Raw genomic sequence first — 19,893 nt, 5'->3', positions numbered from 1 at the left:
AGCAGCTCTGGGGTGTTTACGTGGTGCTATACAGGGAGTAGCGTTGTCTGCGCATCCAGATGTTTCTCGTTTCCTTAGGGAAGCAAAGCATTTACACCTGCTGGTGAAACATCCTTGCCCGTCCTGGAATTTAAACTTAGTCCTAAGGTTTTGTGTGCGGCTCCTTTTGAGCCTTTGAAGAGAGCAACGTTGAAAGACTACTTTGAAAGTGGTATTTCTTGTAGCGATTACCTCTGCTCGACAGGTGTCCAAGATTCAGGCTCTATCATGCAGGGAGCCCTTCTTGAGGATTTCAGATTCTGGTGTATCCTTGCGAATGGTTCCTCCTTTCCTCCCAAAGGTGGTTTCCTCCTTTTCATTTAAATTAGTCGTTAGAGCTTCTGTCCTTTTCAGATTTGGACCGGTCCTTAAGTCCTCAGAAAGAGGATCCGAAGTTGGATGTTCGCAGGGCTTTGAGTTATCTGGAAATTACCAACAGTTTTCGTGTCTCGGATCATCTCTTTGTGCTCTGGTGTGTGCCCAAGAGGGGTAATATGGCATCCTTTGTGCGCTCCTTAGTGCACTCCCTATTAGTGGGACCAGCCCGAGACCCATCCCTCCCATTAGGAGGCCTTTTTAATAGAGCAAAGGAACCGAAGCTACCCAACTACCATTCTAGCATGTTATCTATCAACCTAATCATCGGAGGCCGGAATATAATAGTCTTCGATGTAACTGCTTGTGACCAGAATCATCCCAGCAACCAGTCAGGCAACCACTCAAGCTTACAGAGGACAGAGCACTCTACCAGCCAAACCCACTAACTTACAAATACCTTCAGCATTTTCATCCAAACATCTACCCTTACAGACAGACACCTCTCTCTCACCCACCCTCAGACACCTCTTGAATTTCTACAGACTCACTCCTTTGGGCCTCCAAACCCGGACCCAATTAATCCGTATCTCAAAACAAACCTACCAGAACCACTCTCACCATGCTCACTTTTAATATCCCTATCATCCACAACAAAAGGCGAACCCCCTTAACTAACATCACCAACAGCTTACAAAAAAGAATCATCCCTATTACGACATCACCATTGAACCAACTATTAGGCCTCACGCTACTCTCAGTAACTCTCATCAATGCGCAATCTTTAACGAAGAAGACACATATCCTCAATGATTACCTCTTGGATACCAACCCAGACATCTGTGCCATCACAGAAACCTGGTTAAAAAACTCGGACATTGCCTTAACCAATCAACTACCAATTCAGACATACGACATCTTCACCTTCCATAGACTCAAAAAAAGAGGAGGCGGACTTCTTCTAGCCACGAAGAAAGAACTCAGATTGACTGCGCATACTATCAAGACAGAATCCAAATTAGAATTGGGTCTAGTCAAATCTAAACAACTACAAATTCTGTTAGTCTACGCTCCCCCGGGAGTTCTAGAAACGGACCCATCACCCCTCGTAGAATCCATCGTGAAATATATTAATGCAGACATCCCAACAATAATTATGGGGGACTTCAACCTTCATACAAATGCAATACCTCGCTCTACCAATTGTGAAGCTCTCCTCACCACCCTCGGCGTGATGGGATTCACTCAGACCATCAACAGCCCCACACATAAAGCTGGTCACACCCTGGATCAAATATTCATCAATTCTAATTTCACTTGCACAATAGAACCGTCCTGTACACCAATCCCTTGGTCAGATCATTTCCTAATAGAATCTTCCTTTTCCACACACAAACAGACACACACTTCTCCATACACTTCTACCATTCAATTCAGGAAAACATGTCCTTCTGACATACTCGGCGATCAGCTATCCAAAGAACTCTCCAACCTAGACCTAGCTAATCCGGACTCAGCACTATCTTCTTGGCAAAAGATTACGGAAATAGTCGCAAATAAATGGTGTCCAATAATCTCCAAATCACTCAACCCAATAAAAAAGGGAAACCAACCTTGGTTCTGCTCGGAACTGAAACGAATGAAACAGGATTTACGCCAGAAAGAAAATAGATGGCGCAAAACCCCAAATAAAACAACCCTCTCATCATACAAGGGACTCTTAAATCAATACAGGATCGCCATTCTACAGAAAAAGAAGGAATACTACGCAAACAAAATTCACCATTTTCAATACGATGCCCAGGCCTTATTCGCCTACGTATCACAAATCACTAAATCAACCTCACCACCTATTCCAGATGAACAAGCTCTCTCAAAAGCTATAGAACTCGCTTCTTACTTCCAACAGAAGATCTTAAATACCCTCGCCCTCCTTCCTACAAATACAACCCCCCTAAAGTCAGGTGAGAATTCCAATTCTCTAAATAGACCCAAATTTGACTGTTTCGAATCAATCTCCACCAAAGAGATTGAATCCCTTCTAAATAAACTGAAACCTGCTAGCCATCCAGTTGACAACATCCCATCGAGACTCCTGCTTCTAATCCCTAACTTGATCTCAGGACCTCTGACCAGTATAATAAATAGCCTCCTATCCCAAGGAAGCTACCCAGACATCCTAAAAACCGCTTCACTCAAGCCCCTCCTCAAGAAACACAATTTAGACCCAAATGTTCCAGCAAATTTCAGACCCATCTCTAACCTCCCTTTCGTCGCTAAATTAACGGAGAAATTGGTAAACACACAGCTTTCTGACTACCTGGAAGACCACAAGATCCTACACCCTTCGCAATATGGTTTCCGGAAATCACGCAACACGGAAACCCTCCTCATCTCACTAACAGACCATATTATTATGGGGTTAGATAAAGGACATTCCTTTATACTAGTCTTGTTAGACATTTCGGCGGCTTTCGACACCGTCAATCACCCCATCCTGTTGGATCGTCTAGCAGATATCGGCATCTCGGGATCTGCGTACAACTGGTTCAAGTCCTTCCTCAGTAATAGGACTTACAAAGTCAAAATCAATAATAAAGAGTCTCCCCTAACAAAATCTAATCTTGGCGTACCACAAGGATCTTCTTTATCCCCAACCCTCTTCAACATATACCTCCTCCCCCTCTGCCAAATGTTAACAGATCTCAATCTAATTCATTATCTGTACGCAGACGACGTACAGATTCTAATCCCCATAACAGATTCAATAGCAAAAGCGCTCACCCATTGGAATAACTGCCTACTTTCCATCACCAATCTACTCAATAGCTTAAACTTGGTCCTTAACGCTTCTAAGACAGAGCTTCTCCTCAAATGATAATATCCATCAACCAACATCACTCAACGCTCACATCACATGTAAACAGGTGAGAGATCTTGGGGTGATTCTAGACAACCGACTAAACCTCAGGAAAATGGTCAACACAACAACGAAAGATTGCTTTTACAGATTACAGGTCCTAAAACGACTTAAACCTCTCTTATTCTTCCACGACTTCAGGACAGTCCTCCAAGCGTTACTGTTCTCCAAAATAGACTACTGCAGCGCCCTGCTACTAGGACTTCCCAAATCCTCTACTAAACCGCTGCAGATGATTCAAAATGCGGCAGCAAGATTGTTAACCAGTACCAGCCGCCACGATCACATATCACCCATTCTCAGGAATCTACATTGGTTACCAGTAAATTACAGAATTCTTTACAAATCAATCACCTTAATCCATAAAACTATCCATCATCAACTTCAACTTGACCTGGAAATACCTCTTAAACTCTATTCTTCTATCAGACCAACTAGAGACATGTACAAAGGCACTCTGAATGTTCCCCCCACTAAAGCCTCACGCCTCGCTATGACCAAAGACAGAGCCTTTTCAATAGCAGGCCCATCGATCTGGAACAGTATCCCATCAAACCTCAGACTGGAGCCATGCCTTTTAACTTTCAGAAAAGGACTTAAGACCTGGCTCTTTCAACAAGCCTTCCCTGAACCAGACAATCAATAGTTGGCCTTCATTGCTACTCGGTCTGGCACTCCATTTTTCAATGAAGGAATAAATGGACTCTGAGTCATTAAGGTTAAAACACCGTCTAAGTTTTTAACTTGTACTTTCTATGGTAAAATTTCTTTTACCGGCCTATCTTCCTTCCAGCTTGTTGCAAGCTTCCAAGTTCTCTCCCCTTGTTGATTGTAATTTTTGACTTATTCCTACTTATTGTTATCTTTCGTTTACGTGGATTTGTTACTCTTGTTGTTTTTCCCTTTTGTTAATCTGTAAACCGATCCGATATGGTAATTTACTATGAAGGTCGGTATAAAAAACTGTTAAATAAAATAAATAAAATCTAAAACGACGATCGCCCGATGATTGAAAGAGGATATAAATTCTGCATATTTGCTCCGTGGCAAACCCTTACCTTTGGGTCTCCGGGCACATTCTACTCGTTCGCAGGCGGCTGCGTGAGCAGAGTGCCAACAGATTTTGCCACAGGAGATTTGTAGAGCGGCTACATGGAAATCCTTAATACTTTTGCCAGGCATTACTGGTTGGATTTCCAGGCTCCGGGGCAGGAGGATTTGGAGAAGATGTGCTTAGAGCGGGCTTTTCCGGATCCCATCCCAGGTAAGAAAGCTCTGGTACATCCCAGGAGTCTGAACTGATCCGTGAACGTACAGGGAAAGGAAAATTGGTTCTTATCTGATAACTTTCATTCCTGTAATACCACAGATCAGTCCAGAGTCCCGCCCTAGTGTAGAGGTAATGGAGAGCCCGCTCATTTCAGCATTGGTTTAGTTCGGGTTTGCAGATAGATCAATTTTGTTTTCCCGTGTTCTGCGGGTTTGGGGCCCAATTGGGGTGAGTGACCCAGTTCAGGTTGTAGGTGGCACCTGGGTATATATGGCAGAGTCCTTCAAAATTTCTCTGTCTCCATCTGCTGGAGGGGAGGCAAAACCCAGGAGTCTGGACTGATCCGTGGTACTACAGGAACAAAAATTATCAGGTAAGAACCAATTTTCCTATAGTTGTAAATAAAGGATGCTAGATTCCCAGCCCTGGTTCCTGTTGAACTGGAGGCCCTAAGGAGGGATGAGAGGGTAACTGCTGGCTCCAAAAACAATATGCTTGATACATGCTTAGACCATAGCTCGGCCAATGGGACTGCACAGTTAAGGATTTATAGAGTCCCCCTCTGCGCATGAGACTTTTGGATAAAGATATACAGAATTTGTGTTTCGGTTCGTACCCTGGATCAGTCCAGACAAGTGGGTTTATGCATCCCTACCAGCAGATGGAGGCAGAGAACAAAGCTTTGAGGCACTGCTACATAACTGAGAGTGTCATCTGCAGTTCCTCAGTATTTCTCTGTCTCCAGCAGATGGTAGAGGTACAAATGTGCAATCTGGAGTTTCAATAAAATAATTTTAGGAGATTTCGGCTCCCCAAGGTGTTAGGTTCCTTCGTGGGCCATCCCTCGGGTAGAGCAGGGCGAGTGGGGGGGGGGGGGGGGGTTGGAAATTCCTGTTCTGATTCAGTCCTTGGGAGGGGGGAAACCAGGGGTCCTGGTTCCCTGGCACTCTCGGCCTCCTTCGGAAGCAGGGAAGTATCTAATTTTCCTCCTTTCCCTGGCCGTTTGTAAGTGGCTGTATGGTTTAAGTTGTTTGGAGGAAGGGGGGGGAAATCTGTTTCCATGTAGAAGAGGAACAAGGCTGAGGCAGTTGAGCAGCTGAATTTCTTTGCCAGGAGGCAGGTAAGGTTGGGGGAGGGGGAATATTCATTCTCTGTTGGGCCCGGGGGCTGTTTCAGCACTGGACAGCGCAGTTTTCTCCTCGCGTCAGCAGGAGCTATTTTTAAGCCTGATCGCGCCGAAGTGCCGCCTCCCATGCGGCGCGTCAGTTTGTCAAGGCTGTGGTTTGAAATGGGATCTCTTTAATTCTGCTGTGTTTTGCAGGGAATATGTCTCCAGGGGGGCTGGGACCTCTGTGGGGCGGCAGGAACACAAGGTTGGCTGGGCTAGTTCTGGAGACCCGGGGTTGGGGGGGTGTCAGAGGAGCCGGTGGCCATTTTGTCAGCACGTGTTGGGAGTCATACTGCTGTGATAGAGCCTCAGAACTTCCCTCCCATGCTGTTTCCCACGGATCCAGGACCCTGCTGGTAGCGGGGGAAGGGAAGAAGTGCAGGAGGACCTGAACCCTTTTTCTTCAGATCCGGAAGCTTTTTGCACGGATTTTGTCCTTCTGCTCCATAAGGCCTGTTTGGTCAGAAAGAGAGCAGGGACCAAGAGGTCTTTGTCCAGGAAGTCCTGGACAGCTAAGAAGCCTAGTGACCGGGAGCATGCAGAGTCCTGAGGGATCCTGCGAGCCTTGGGTCTCAGTCGGGCCGTGGTAGAAGAAGACTCTTCAAAGGAGACGGATGATCTGGATCAGATGCAGGGAGGGCCAGTGGATCCAGATGCAGATCCTGTTAGTTCCTAGTGGATCCGATGCAGGATCCAGACGAGGTTTCAATCATGGACGGTGATGACCCTCGTGGGTTCAGTTGTTCCATAGGAATAAGCTCGGCCTGCTAATTCTCCAGGTGCTGGAGGAGCTGAGGATTAAGTTCACTCAATGAGGATTTGGAAAATGAAGGGGCTAAACCTGGTCCTAGAGGGACTATGGGGACCCACTAAGGCTTTTCCATTGCCAAAGAAAGTGAAGTTGGTGGATCGGGAATGGGAATCTCCCAAAGTGGGCTTGAAGGTGGCCAATACTATGGCTAAGTTATATCCCTTGCTGGAACAGATGTTGGCGTCGTGGAAGATTCCCAATGTGGATGCGGCAGTGGTCACGGTTTCCAAGAAGACTGCCATCTCTGTGGCAGGCTCAGCCACACTGAAGGATGTCCAGAATCGGAAACTGGAAATTTTTACTTAAAAGGCTATTTGAGGTATCAGCCTTGAGTCTGTGTGTGGAAGCTTGATGCATAGAGCCTGCTTGTGCTTGGTGCAGAAGGTGCATAAGTGGTCGGGATCAGCAGATGAGGTGGCTCAAGCTATCCGCTTGGAAGTGGGAGTGGCCTATGTAGCGGATGCCCTGTATGACATGATCCGGACCCCCCGCCAGGAGCATGGTCTCTGCGGTGGCGGTGTGGAGACTCCTATGGCTGCGAAATTGGTCAGATGTGTGGTCTAATGCCCAGCTGTCTAACCTCCCCTTCAGGGGCAAGCTGCTGTTTGGGGAGGATCTGGAGCAGCTCATGAAGCAGTTGGGGGAGTCAAATGGTAATAAGTTGCCTGAGGTCAGGACGACCCCCAAGAAGTCCTTTTTTTTTTTCCTCCGTGAGCTTGTTGCAGAGAGGTGAGGAGTTTTCGCACTGGCAGAAGCCTTGGGCCAGCGACGCTAAAACAGAATTTGGGCAGGCAGCAGTCCTTTCGAGTCCAACACAGACTTCCAAGGGACGGTGGGTCCCAGGGAGTGGGTGGAAATTAGATTGGCCAATGAAGATGGGCTGGTCCACTCCTCTCCAGTGGCTGTCTGAGGGAGGCTGTCCCTCTTTTACAAGGAGTGGACCAGGTTCATTTCGGACCAATGGGTCCTGGAAGTGGTAAGAGACTGCTAAGCCTTAGAATTTTCTCATAGGCTCAGGGACGCATTTGTAATCTCCCCCTGCATCTTCCAGTCCAAGCAAGAGGTGGTGTGGAATACTTTGCAATGGCTACAGCTCCTGCACGGCATTGTTCCAGTGCGCCCTCAGGAGAGGGGAAAGGTTCGGTATTACACGTACTTCATGGTACCCAAAAAGAAGGGGGACCTTTCAGGCCATTCTTGATCTGCAGAAGGTCAATGCTGCATTCCAGGTGCCTCAGTTTTGGATGGAGACATTGTGCACGGTGATGACAGTACGCAGAGGGACGTTTCTGGCATAATTGGACTTGTCGGAAGTTTATCTTCATATGCCCATTTGAGCCATGGTCCTGGGGGAGCATTTCCAATTTCAAATGCTTCCCTTTGTAAAAAGGGATGGATTTGGAAGTGCCCAACTTGGTGGTGATGACCATGGATGCCAGCCAGCCTCTCTGGTTTGGGGGGTGGTGTCAAGGAAAATTGGCCCAGGGCAGTGGTCATCAGAGGAGGCAACCTGGTCCATCAATCTGCTGGAAACCAGGGCGGTGCGCGAAGCCTTACAGGCGTCTCTCCCACTCATTCAAGACAAGGCGGTGCGAATGTTCTCAGACAATGTGAAAACAGTGGCATATATCAACCAGCGGGGCGGAATGAAGAGTTGTCTAGTAGCACTGGAGGTGCAAGAACTCTTTGGGTGGAGAAACATCTGGCAAGCATAGCTGCTTCCCATGTAGCTGGAGTGAACAATGTGCAGATAGACTTCCTCAAGGTGTCTGGATCTGAGGAAGTGGAAGTTGGTGAAGGCCAGATTGGGCAGACTAGGTATGGACCTCATGGTGACTTCAGGAAATACAAAGACGGATCGGTTTTTCAGTCGCAGAAGTGAGATTGGATCAGAGGTCATAGACGCTCTCATTCAACCGTGGCAGACACATCTGCTGCTGTATGGGTTTCCATTGTGACCTCTCGTAAGTCGAGTGTTGCGTCGCATCGAGCTTCATCTGGGCAGGGTGATTCTGGTGGCACCAGACTGGCCGCACCAGCTATGGTTTGCGGACCTTCTTCGTCTTGCGGGGGACGGTCCTGTTCGCTTGGCACATCTGTCAGGGCTGTCGCGGCAGGGGCCTGTATTTTCTGACTGGGAGGATCACTTCTGTCTAGCAGCTTGGCTTTTGAGAGGCGGTGGCCCCCCCCGCTTGAAGGGTTATTCTGAGCCTGTGATTGCAACTTTGCTTCAGGTAAGGAGGCCTTCCATGTCATTGGCTTGTCCAAGTGTACAGAGTATTTGAATCGTGGTGTTCGCAGAATAGGGTGCAGCCTTTGAATGTGGACATTCTGCAGAATCTGGCCTTATCGCAGAGTGGCTTGGCTAAGGGTTTGGCCTATAATTCCCTTCGGGTTCAGGTGGCAGGTTTAGGGTCCCTTCAAGGGAGGATTCAAGGAAGACCGTTGGCGTCTCATCCGGATGTGGTTCGTTTCCTCAAGGGGCAAAAATAGTCATTCTCCAATCCGGAAGATTTGTCCAGCATGGAATCTGAATTTGGTTCTTCGGGTGCTGTGTGGTCCTCCTTTTGAGCTGATTAGAAGGGCTTCGTTAAAGGATTTAACCCTGAAGGCTGTTTTCCTGGAGGCTATCTGTTCAGCTAGAAGGATTTCTGAACTGCAAACATTTATCGAGTAGGGACCATTTCTTGCGTTTTTCAGAGGATGGGGTTTCGTTATGTAAAGTTCCTTCCTTTTTTGCCTAAGGTGGTGGTGTCAAGCTACCGGCCTTTCTGAATTTGGCAGCTGATGCTCTGATGGCAAAGGAGCTTCACTTACTGGATGTTCATAGGATTCTTTTGCGATATCTTAAGGTGATGAATGCTTTTCGGAGATCTGATCATCTGACCTGTTCAGTGGTGCAAGGAAGGGTAATAAGACTTCCAAGGGCACTATTGCATGATGGTTGAAGGAAACAATAGCAGGTCAGTGCTGGAGGGGTTGAGAGCGCATTCCACTAGGGCGCAGGCAACCTCGTGGGCAGAGTGTCTGTTACTTTCTCCACAGGAGATTTGTTGAGCAGTGACATGGTATTCTCTTCACGCTTTTACCAGACATTACCACCTGGATGTGCGAACACCAGAAGAGGAGACATTTGGGAAAAGTGTGTTGCGCGCTAGTCTTTAGAGTTCCCGTCCAGAATAGATGGACTTGGGTACATCCCACTTATCTGGACTGATCCGGGTTATGAACAGGAAAGGAAAATTGGTTCTTACCTGGTAATTTTCGTTCCTGAAGTCCCACATATTAGTCCAGAGACCCGTCCCCATTTTTCAAAAGACTTCCTTGCTTCTGGATGTTGCTGAGCTGGTTCGTGTTTTACTCAGATTAATGAAAAGTGTACATGGTTTGGTATGTGCTTTGTGTTAAGGGGGCCTAGTTTTCAAGGGGCGCCAACTTTTTAAGTCTCTGTTCGCCCAAGGTTTTATTGGGGTTTGTTAAGGTAGACATCTTGGCTTGGATACAGGTCAATACTGAGGGACTGCAGGTGGTACTCTGTTATGTAGCAGTACCTCAAAGATTTGTTCTCTGCCTCCCTCTGCTGGTAGGGATGCATAAAGCCACTTGTCTGGACTCATCTGTGGTACTTCAGTAACGAAAATTAGCAGGTAAACAGTTTTCCTTTTATAGAACAAAAAACACTGTACCTACAATAGAGAAATTTTGTTTTTCAGATCATGATTAGGAGTATCTTTTTGTTTCTGGATCGGACTTATGTTCTTCAAAATTCCATGCTGCCATCCATTTGGTAAGAGAGAATCCTGGCATATTGAAACTTCTAAGCATTTTGTTTAAATCCTGTAATTAAACTTCAAACCCTAGTTGCAGAAGCCAAAGATGTGTTGCATTTTACTTTTTGACATAGTTTATCAACATAAAAGTTTTTGTGTTTTCTTTTTATTAGGGATATGGGACTAGAGTTATTTAGAACTCACATAATTAGTGATCAAAAAGTTCAAAATAAAACAATTGATGGAATTCTTCTGTTGATTGAGAGGGAAAGGAACGGAGAAGCCATTGATAGAAGTTTACTGCGAAGTCTTCTGAGTATGCTCTCTGATTTGCAGGTAAGTAGATCTGCCTAATTTTTTCACACAATATTCCAAGGTAATGCCAGGCTGCAGCTTAATGGGTGCTTTTTTTGTTTTTTATTGCTAGATTTACCAGGATTCTTTTGAACACCGGTTCTTGGAAGAGACTAACCGTCTTTATGCAGCAGAAGGTCAGAGGTTAATGCAGGAACGAGAGGTAGTTTTGAAGAAAAACTTTGTTTTATGTATTTCTTGCCAATGTTGATGGACCCATATGGCCAACTGGAGATTTTTTTTTTTTTACTAGAAAGTAATACTCCATAGCTGAGGTCCATCTCTCCCTCTCTAGTTATCAAAGTAGTAATGGTGAACTATGTGCCTCTGGAGGTCATTTATGCATCCTCTGAGCTGGTTGGAGTAAGGAAGTGTCTGTTTCTGGCACAGGCTTCTGTTCACACTCAAGGAGTGCAGGAAGCACTATGAGCTCTGAGCTTTCCTCTTGGAGGCTGTGTCCATCTTATGTACGTTATATGTTGCCATAAATAGACGCCTCGGACTGAGCCCAAAGATGGAATTCTAGTTGATCCTCTGGCAGCTGGTAGCACAGAGAAGTACTTAGTCCCAGTTAATGCATGGCTCAGTGTTTTTATTTCCAGTAATTCTCTATGAACTATTCATTTCAAGAAGGCAAAATAAATTAACAAGACTCCATATACTTTGTTAAATTTTGTAGGTCCCAGAATACCTTCATCACGTCAACAAACGTTTGGAAGAAGAAGCAGATCGGGTTATCACTTATTTAGATCAAAGTACACAGTAAGTGAGTTAGATGGCTGTGGCTTAACTCATTTTTACAGTCACAGGCTTTTCCTATGTAAAACTCTGCTAGCCAAAGACATGTGGCGTTCTCTGGTACATATGCAGCCAGATAAAACTGTTAGATATTTGGAGAACTTAAAAATTTAACAGACTTCTCTACATTTATAGTTTATATGCATACACCTACTTATCAACTTTATTGGATTTCAACTGAAGATGCTGAAGCCCTTGCCAGTTCTAACACTGAGTTAATCTTATAACATTCATCTAGTTTAACAGATTAAGTTAAAATACTTGAAATAGTACAATGAAAGGAATTCCATTTATTTATTTATTTTAAGTTTTTTTTTATTTATCATGTGACATGGGAACTTTTAGCTCTAATTTTTAAATTGATCTTTTTATGCCACTGTCGGACAGAAATTGTATTCCTGTTCATACTCGGATCAGTCCAGACTCCTTGGAATATGCCTCCCTTCCAGCAGGGAGATAGTTGCACTGCATATAAATTGGGGTGCCACCTGCAGTTCCCCAGTATTTGTTTCCAACAGATTATCCTCCCAGGAGGTTACGAGACCCTGGTGGGGCTATCCCTACTGGTGTTCAGGGAAACGAGCAGGGGGTCAGGGACCCTGGGCTGTCTGTCAGTGGCCGGCAGGGGGCCAGTTCCCTCCTCCCCCAGGAGAACAATTGCTCTGCAGCAGCTCTTCTTTCAGGAAAGTCTTTCTAGGCTTCCTCTGTTGTAAGTAAAGTTTACAACAAAAGGGAAGAAGAGAAGCGACCAGGCTTTCCCTGTACGTACCCGGATCAGTCCAGACTCCTGGGTTTATTCATCCCTGCCAGCAGATGGAGACAGAGAAAAGCCTCGCTGACACTGCTTGATAAGCCTTGGTGCACCTGCAGTAGATCAGTATTTCTCTGTGTCCAGCAGATGGCTGGTGCATAAACCTGCAGTCTTTTCTTTAGCCTTTCTTAGCTTTTCTTTTCGGGTGACCCTTCCTCCCAGGGGGTTGGTTCCCTTTGGGAACCATTCCCTGTTCAGTTGAGGTGGTCCAGCTGAGGGCCAAATTGTTCCGTGGGGTCTGCGGATGTATTTTCTAAGGCTCAGTTAGGTTTTTTGCCCTTCAAGGGTCGTCTGGGGAGCAGCTGATAAAGCAGTTGAGTGAAACGAAGGTTCACAAGTTGCCGGAAGACAAGCCTAGGAATCGTCAGGCTTTTCAGTCTCGGTTGTGTTTTAGGGACAGCAGACAATCTCGTCCTTGTAGAGGTCCCATGGTGCGGCAGTCACAGAAACCCTTTCAACCTCAATGTTCGAATTGGGGTCAGTCCTTTCGGGACAGCCGGAGACCTTTCAGGGCCCCCACGGCTGGGGGAGCTGCTGGGGTCAAGTCCTCCCAATGAAGCGAGGCCGGTTCACTCCGCCATTCCCTATATAGGGGGGCCATCTGGCAGAGTATTCCGGGGAGTGGGCCAAGGTTACGCAGGATCAGTAGGTCCCCTCTGTGATAAGAGACGGTTAAGCGTTAGAGTTTGCATGTCCCATTCGTGACCTATTCTTAGTCTCCCCCTGCGGGTTTTCAGCGAAGCGTTGCGCAGTTCTGGAGACTTTGCGCAAGTTGGGGGCGGTGATCCCAGTGCCTCCACACGAGCAGGGCAGGGGTCATTACTCCATCTACTTCATGGTGCCGAAAAAAGATGGCACGTTTTGGCCCATTCTGGACCTAGTCAGTCAACGCGTCCTTAAAGATACCACGCTTCCGAATAGAAACTTTACGTTCAGTGATTGCGGCGATGCGCGCTCAGGAGTTTTTGGCTTCCCTGGATCTGACGGAGGCGTATTTACATGTTCCCATTCGTCTGGATCATCAGAGCTTTCTGAGGTTCGCAGTGCTGAGTCAGCATTTCCAATTCTAGGCTCTCCTCTTCGGACTAGCCACGGCTCCTCGCAAGTTCACCAAGGTAAAGGTGGTGGTGGCAGCAGCTCTTCGGCGCGAGGGGGTGCTGGTGCACCCTTATCTCAACAATTGGCTAATTCGGCAGAAATTGTTGGATGGCTGCCGTTTTTCAGTACAGAAAGTTATTCGTCTGCTAGAGTCGCTTGGCTGGGTTGTCAATCGGGCGAAGAGTCATTTGGAGCCATCCCAGACAATTGACTATATCGTGGCTTGTTTCGACATGAGGCAAGGCAAAGTGTTTCTCACAGAGATAAGAATGATCAAGCTACAGTCACAAGTTCACCACTTACTGGCGTTGAGCGTGCCCCAAGCCTGGGATTTTTTGCAGGTTCTAGGATCGATGGCCTCAACGCTGGAATTGGTGCCATGGGCCTTCGTGCATATGCGCCCACTTCAGAGGGCCCTGTTGGAGAGGTGGAATCCTCTGTCACAGGCGCTTCATTTACAGGTCTTGCTGGATGCGTCAGCACAGAGCAGCCTCTTGTGGCTACAGTCGTCCAATGTGCAGCATGGTGTCAGTCTCGAAGTTCTGGATTGGGTGGTTCTCACTACTGATGCCAGTCTTTCTGGTTGGAGGGGCGTTCTGCGAGTGGCAGATGGCCCAGGGCACTTGGTCAGCGATTTGAAGCCTCGTGGCCTATCAATCGGTTGGAGACCAGGGCGGTGCGGCCTGCACTTCAAGCCTTCCTCCCCCTTGTTCAGGGTTGATCGGTCAGGGTTTTGTCAGACAATGTGACGACGGTAGCTTACATCAATTGTCAGGGTGGCACCAAGAGCCAGAGGGTGACCCTGGAAGCTCAGGAGCTGTTTCTCTGGGCGGAACTGTACTTGGTTCAGTTAGCTGTGTCTCATATCGCGGGCGTCAACAACGTCCAGGCCGATTATCTCAGTCGTCAGAGCCTAGATCCAGGCGAGTGGGAATTGACAGAGTTCGCAATGCGGCTCATCCGGAAGAGGTGGGGTTGTCCTCATGTCGATTTGATGGCGACTTGGCAAAATGCAAAAGCTCCTCTGTTTTTCAGCCACAGGAGGGAGTACAGGGCTGAGGGGATCGACGCTCTGGTAGTTCCTTGGCCTCTGGAGATCTTGCTTTGTTTTCCCTCTGTGGCCTCTAGTGGGCAAGGTATTGCGCCGCATAGAGAGGCACCCCAGGAAGGTGATCCTAGTAGCTCCGGAGTGGCCGCATCGATCATGGTTCGCAGATCTAGTCAGTCTAGCGGTAGACGATTCACTGCGCCTGTCATCTTCCGGATCTTCTCCGTGAGGGTCCCATATTTTCCAACCAGGCAGATCGCTTTTGCCTAGAAGCTTGGCTTTTGAGAGGCGTTGCTTGAGGCGGAGAGGAGATCCAGAGCCGGTGATCGCTACGCTTTTGCAGGCTAGGAGGCAGTCTACTTCCCTCTCATATGTTCGGGTTTGGAAAGTGTTTGAGGCTTGGTGTACCGACCGAGGCTTACAGATGGTTTGGGCCTAGATATCTCATGTATTGTCTTTCCTATAAGATGGTTTAGCAAAAGGCCTTGCTTTTAATTCTCAGGGTACAAGTAGCAGCTCTAACCTGCTTGCAAGGGAAGATTGAGGGTTACTCCTTATCTTCTCATCTGGACATACAAAGGTTTCTTCGGGGAGTTAAGAATTTGCGTCCTCCAGCGCGGAAAGTCTGTCCCCCCCCCCCCCCCCCCCCCCGGAAGCTTAATTTAGTTCTGCGAGTATTGTGTGACGCTCCATTTGAGCCAATTCGGAGAGTGACCCTTCAGGATTTGACTCTCAAGGTCGTTTTCTTGGTGGCCATCTGTTCCACCAGGAGGATTTCTGAATTGCAGGCCTTGTCATGCAGGGACCCGTTCCTTCAAATATCTGATTCTGGAATCACGTTGCATACGGTTCTGCGTCACGCAAGAAAGCCAAAGCACCCAGTTCTTCAGTCGCAGAAGAGAACATGGAGCAGAGGGAGTAGATGCTCTAGTGCTCCCTTGGCCCAGAGGGATTCTTTCTTTATGTGGCCTCTGGTAGGAAAATTGCTAAGACGAATAGAAAATCATCCCGGTGAAGTGATTCTGGTGGCACCAGAGTGGCCAAGATGCCCATGGTTCGCGGACCTAGTCAACATTGCGGTGGATGGGCCACTGCGACTTGCTCATTTACAGAAGCTTCCTCAGCAAGGTCCAATAATTTCAGAGAAGGTGGATCACTTTTGTCTCGTGGCTTGGCTTTTGAGAGGAGGCATTTGAGAGAGAGAGAGAGAGGGAGAGGATATCCGAAGGATGTCATTTCCACCCTGTTGCAGGATAGAAAGACTTCCACTTCTTTATCATATGTAAGGATCTGGAAGATCTTTGAGTCCTGGTGCACAGGTCAAGGAATAGTCTCGACTCAGGCCTCGATAGCTGACATCTTGTTTTGTTTGTTTTTTGAAAAAAGGTTTGGTAAAAGGCTTGGCCTTTAGCTCTCTTAAGGTTCAGATTGCGGCCTTGGACTGTCTGTGAGGCAAGGTGCAGGGATGGTTGTTGACAGCTCTCTTCAATGTGGTTCATTTCCTTTGAGGAGCGAAACATCTGCATCCTATGTGGAAGTTATGTCCCTCATGGAACCTCAATTTAGTCCTTAGAAGGTTGTGTATGGCTACCTTTGAACCTTTAAAATGAGCACCAATAAAGGATCTTACTTTGAAGGTGGTATTTCTGGTAGCCATTTGTTCCGCCCTAAGAATTTCAGAGCTTCAAACATTTTCATGTAGAGAACCTTTTCTGAAAATTTCAGATTCTGGGATATCTTTGAGGGCGGTGCCCTCCTTTCTCCTGCAGGTTATGTCAGCGTTGCATTTGAACCAGGCCATGGAACTTCCAACTTTTACAGATTTGGACGCGTCGGCTCCGCATGCTAAAGACTTACAATATTTGGATGTGAAGCAGGCCTTGTTGCGTTACCTCAAAGTGACCAATACCTTCAGGGTGTCTGACCATTTCCTTGTGCTATGGAGTGGCCCTAAGAAAGGGCAGAAGGCTTCTAAGTCCATGATAGGAAGATGTCCAGTTCGAGAGTGTTTGAGGGTGCACTCAGATCTCAGGCGACCTCTTGGGCCAAGACGGGCAGCTACTTGGAAGTCATTGCACACTTTCGCAGGCATTGGATGGATGTCCAAACCCCAGAGACCATGGGCTTTGAGTGTGTTCTTTAGAGTAGGACTCTCACAGGGAAGTTTGTGTACATCCCAGAAGTCTGTACTGATCTGGGTAAAAACTATAAAGGAAAATTGGTTCTTACCTGCTAATTTTCATTCCTGGAATACCATAGATCAGTCGAGTCCTGCCCTGTGTGGGGAGAGTCCGCTCATATTTCTGACTTTATTCTGTTTTATATAGGCTGCAGAGCTGCTTAAGATTTCAAGTTTGTTCTCCTGGTTTGAAGTTTGAGTGAACATTTTACTGTTGGGGTTTAACCTCTTTTCCCCTTGCTCATTTGTGGACAGTTATTTGAGTTAAAGTTGTGTTAGGGATAATCTTGGCTTGGTTACAGGTCAATACTGAGGAACTGCAGGTGGCATCTGGGTTTATGTGCCAGTGAAACTTTTTGTCTCCATCTGCTGGAAGGGAGGCATAATTCCCAGGAGTCTGGACTGATCAGTGGTTTTCTAGGAATGAAAATTAAAAGGTAAGAACCAATTTCCTAGCGTGTAGCAGATGGAATCAGGACCAATGGGTATAGTGTACTCCTGATAGCAGTTGGAGATGGATCAGATTTCAATCTGACGTCAGCCCTAGTACATATACCCCTGCAGGAAGTGCAGCTCTTCAGTATTTTCCGTCTCCATAGCAGTTAGGGACTCTATGCATGCTAGCATGCATATAGAGTAAATTTTACCAAAGGAATCCAAATTAAGAAGATATCTTACCTCTACAGACGAGCCCCGCTCTCCTGTGGTGACACCCTTTGAGACTCTCCCCCAGTCTAGATTGCCGAGGTGATTTCCGCGATCCCTCAGAAGTGAGCCTCGGGCCGGCGACCGACTCTCGGCGGGGATCTAGCCCCCGACATCAGGTGAGGCTGAGAGGCAGCGGGTGCAACCTCGAGGGCGGCGGTGAAGGTATTTTCCCTCTCCCCCCGCAGCCGGAGACCGCCTGGAACGAAACCGGGAAGCGCCGAGACAAGGTAAGGTAGAAATCTATTTAAAAGTCTCTGGTCTCCGAAGCTCGATGAGACGCACAGGTCACCAGCCGGGACCAGTGCCACCGGCTTGATCTGCCCTAGCAGGGCTAGATCCTGGTCAGATCAGAGGACCCTCCGAGGTGGTCGCCATATTGTCCGCGTGGCCGCCATCACCATTTTGGCCCTGTTCGCCGCCTTGTCCGCCGTCTCGATCCATGCACACAGAGGCGAGCCATGCGCACAACGTCACGCGCACAAGTGAAGCGCATAGCCACGCGCTCATGTGCTGGGCGCATAACTTCAACCCGTGCGCACAACAGCGCGCACATTGCTCTGCACGCGCGCACCAAACCTACGCGCGTATCTTCGCACACCGGATCGCACAACTGTATTGTACACGCACAAACCATGGTACCGCTGAAAATAAGCTCAAAGCTCAGGGCCTTTGCCCAGCATGCCACATTAGAGCTGCACAGCATGAGGAGGCCACGGCCCTGTGTATACAGTGCGAAGAGGCCCTAGGGGACCCAACTCCATGGCCCTCCCCAGCCAGTACCGGACCCCAGCCTCTCGAGCAGCACGCCGGACCTAGCATCACACAGCGGGACCCCCCCTCAAACTGGGCTCCCCAGGGACACTGCGCTCCCTAGTCTAGACCCAGCCTCTATCTCCTGGGTGGAATTCTTCAAAGATCTGCATACCATCGTCCACATGCAACCGGGGCCTCTTACAATGCGGTCACAGGCACCACCAGAGGACCTCAACATGCCAGAACCCTCTATGCCCAGGGAAGTGATCCCACCGCCTAGAAGCACCACCTTCGGGGAGACAGACATCTCAGATGAGGAGTCAGAACCCTTGGAGGAAGGGGAACTCCCTCCAGGGACAGAACCCCATCGAACCATGAGACCACCTTCACCAAGGACAAACTTCCAGACCTGGTCACGTACAGCTTAAAAGAGCTTACCATCCCGGGCACAAGTGCCTCGAGGGAACCTAAGCTGAACCCACTTTTGGAGGGACTTCGTCAGACCTCCCGCCATTTCCCACTATTACAAGCCGTCCAGCAACTAATTGACCTGGAATGAGATGCCCCAGAAACCACGTTCAAAGGGGGCTGGGCTCTGGCAGCCATGTACCCTCTGGACCCTGCCGCCAAAGATCTCCTGGCATGTCCGAAAGTGGATGCCAAATCCCGGTGGAGAGAGGAACAGCACTCAAGGATGCTAAAGACAGACATCTGGAATCTATCCTCAAACAGTCCTTTGACGTCTCCGCTATATCTTTACAGATTGCGGCCTGCTGTGCCGTGGTGATGTGCGCCTGCTTAGCACAGACCAGGAACAACACTCCTGGGGAAGCCCTGGAACCAGCCATATCATTCCTTGCAGACGCCACTTCGGATCTGGTACGCACTGCAGCTAGAGGAGTCTCATCCGCCGTTGCAGCCAGAAGACAAATCTGGCTCCGCTGATCAGTCGATGCATCCTCCAAAACGAGATTCACAAGGATACCTTTCAAGGGAACACTCCTGTTCGGAAGCGAACTAGAGAAACTAGCCAACAAGTGGTACGAGTCCCCAATGCCGTGGCTACCGGAGGACAGGAATAAGAGAAACCAGCGATCCTTCCCCCAGACCTCCAGGGGCAGAGGACAGGGATAAGAGAAACCAGCGATCCTTCCCCCGGACCTTCAGGGGCAGAGGATCACAGCACTTCAACCCATATAGAAGCTCATATCAAGCGGCCCGCCCCACAGGCCGGAGCCAGTCCTTTCGGAACAAGCACAATAAAAGGGGAGCCAGCTCGGGCCCAGGCCCCAGCCACACCCCACAATGAAAATCAGCTGACCCATCCAAAGGAAGAAGCCATAGGGGACAGACTGGCCCTATTCTACCAAAGATGGGTCGAGATAACTTCAGACATGGGTCCTATCCATCATATCCAGGGATATTGCCTGGATTTCCACCACCTCCCTCCGGACAAGTTTGTGGAATCTCCCTGCCACTACCCTTCCTAGAGAATGGCAGTGGAAGCTACACTGACCAGATTACTAGCCTTAGAGGCTATAACACCAGTGCCCCCACAACAAATAAATACTGGCCATTATTCCATCTATTCTATCGTTCCCAAGAAGGAAGGAATGTTCAGACCTATCCTGGAACTCAAGGCTTCCGCGTGGAAACCCTACGCTCTGTAATAAGGGCGATACAACAGGGAGAATTCCTTACTCCACAATAAAACCTCTCCAAATGCTGCAGAATGCAGTAGCAAGAACCATCTCAAATGCCCGCAAATATGACCATATTACACCCCTCAAGAATCTGCACTGGCTTCCTATCCCCTCTCGCATCCTATTCAAAACCCTTACCCTGACCCAT

General features: G+C 48.1%; 1 protein-coding gene across 2 annotated transcripts in view; it reads left to right on the top strand.

Annotated features, from left to right (window-relative positions):
• CUL4B (cullin 4B) overlaps window positions 1-19,893 on the top strand; it is a 200,492-nt gene that overhangs the window by 78,913 nt on the left and 101,686 nt on the right. For both annotated transcript variants that reach the window (XM_029607853.1, XM_029607854.1), the window contains exons 6-9: window positions 10,237-10,310; window positions 10,467-10,629; window positions 10,721-10,810; window positions 11,327-11,409. In XM_029607853.1, coding sequence (XP_029463713.1) covers window positions 10,237-10,310; window positions 10,467-10,629; window positions 10,721-10,810; window positions 11,327-11,409 — 410 coding nt within the window. The remainder of the gene's footprint in view (window positions 1-10,236; window positions 10,311-10,466; window positions 10,630-10,720; window positions 10,811-11,326; window positions 11,410-19,893) is intronic.

Source organism: Rhinatrema bivittatum, chromosome 6 (assembly GCF_901001135.1).
Source record: "Rhinatrema bivittatum chromosome 6, aRhiBiv1.1, whole genome shotgun sequence".
Classification (NCBI taxonomy): domain Eukaryota; kingdom Metazoa; phylum Chordata; class Amphibia; order Gymnophiona; family Rhinatrematidae; genus Rhinatrema; species Rhinatrema bivittatum.
Note: the sequence above shows the minus strand (reverse complement) of the source record. Positions and strands in the feature narration are given on the sequence as shown.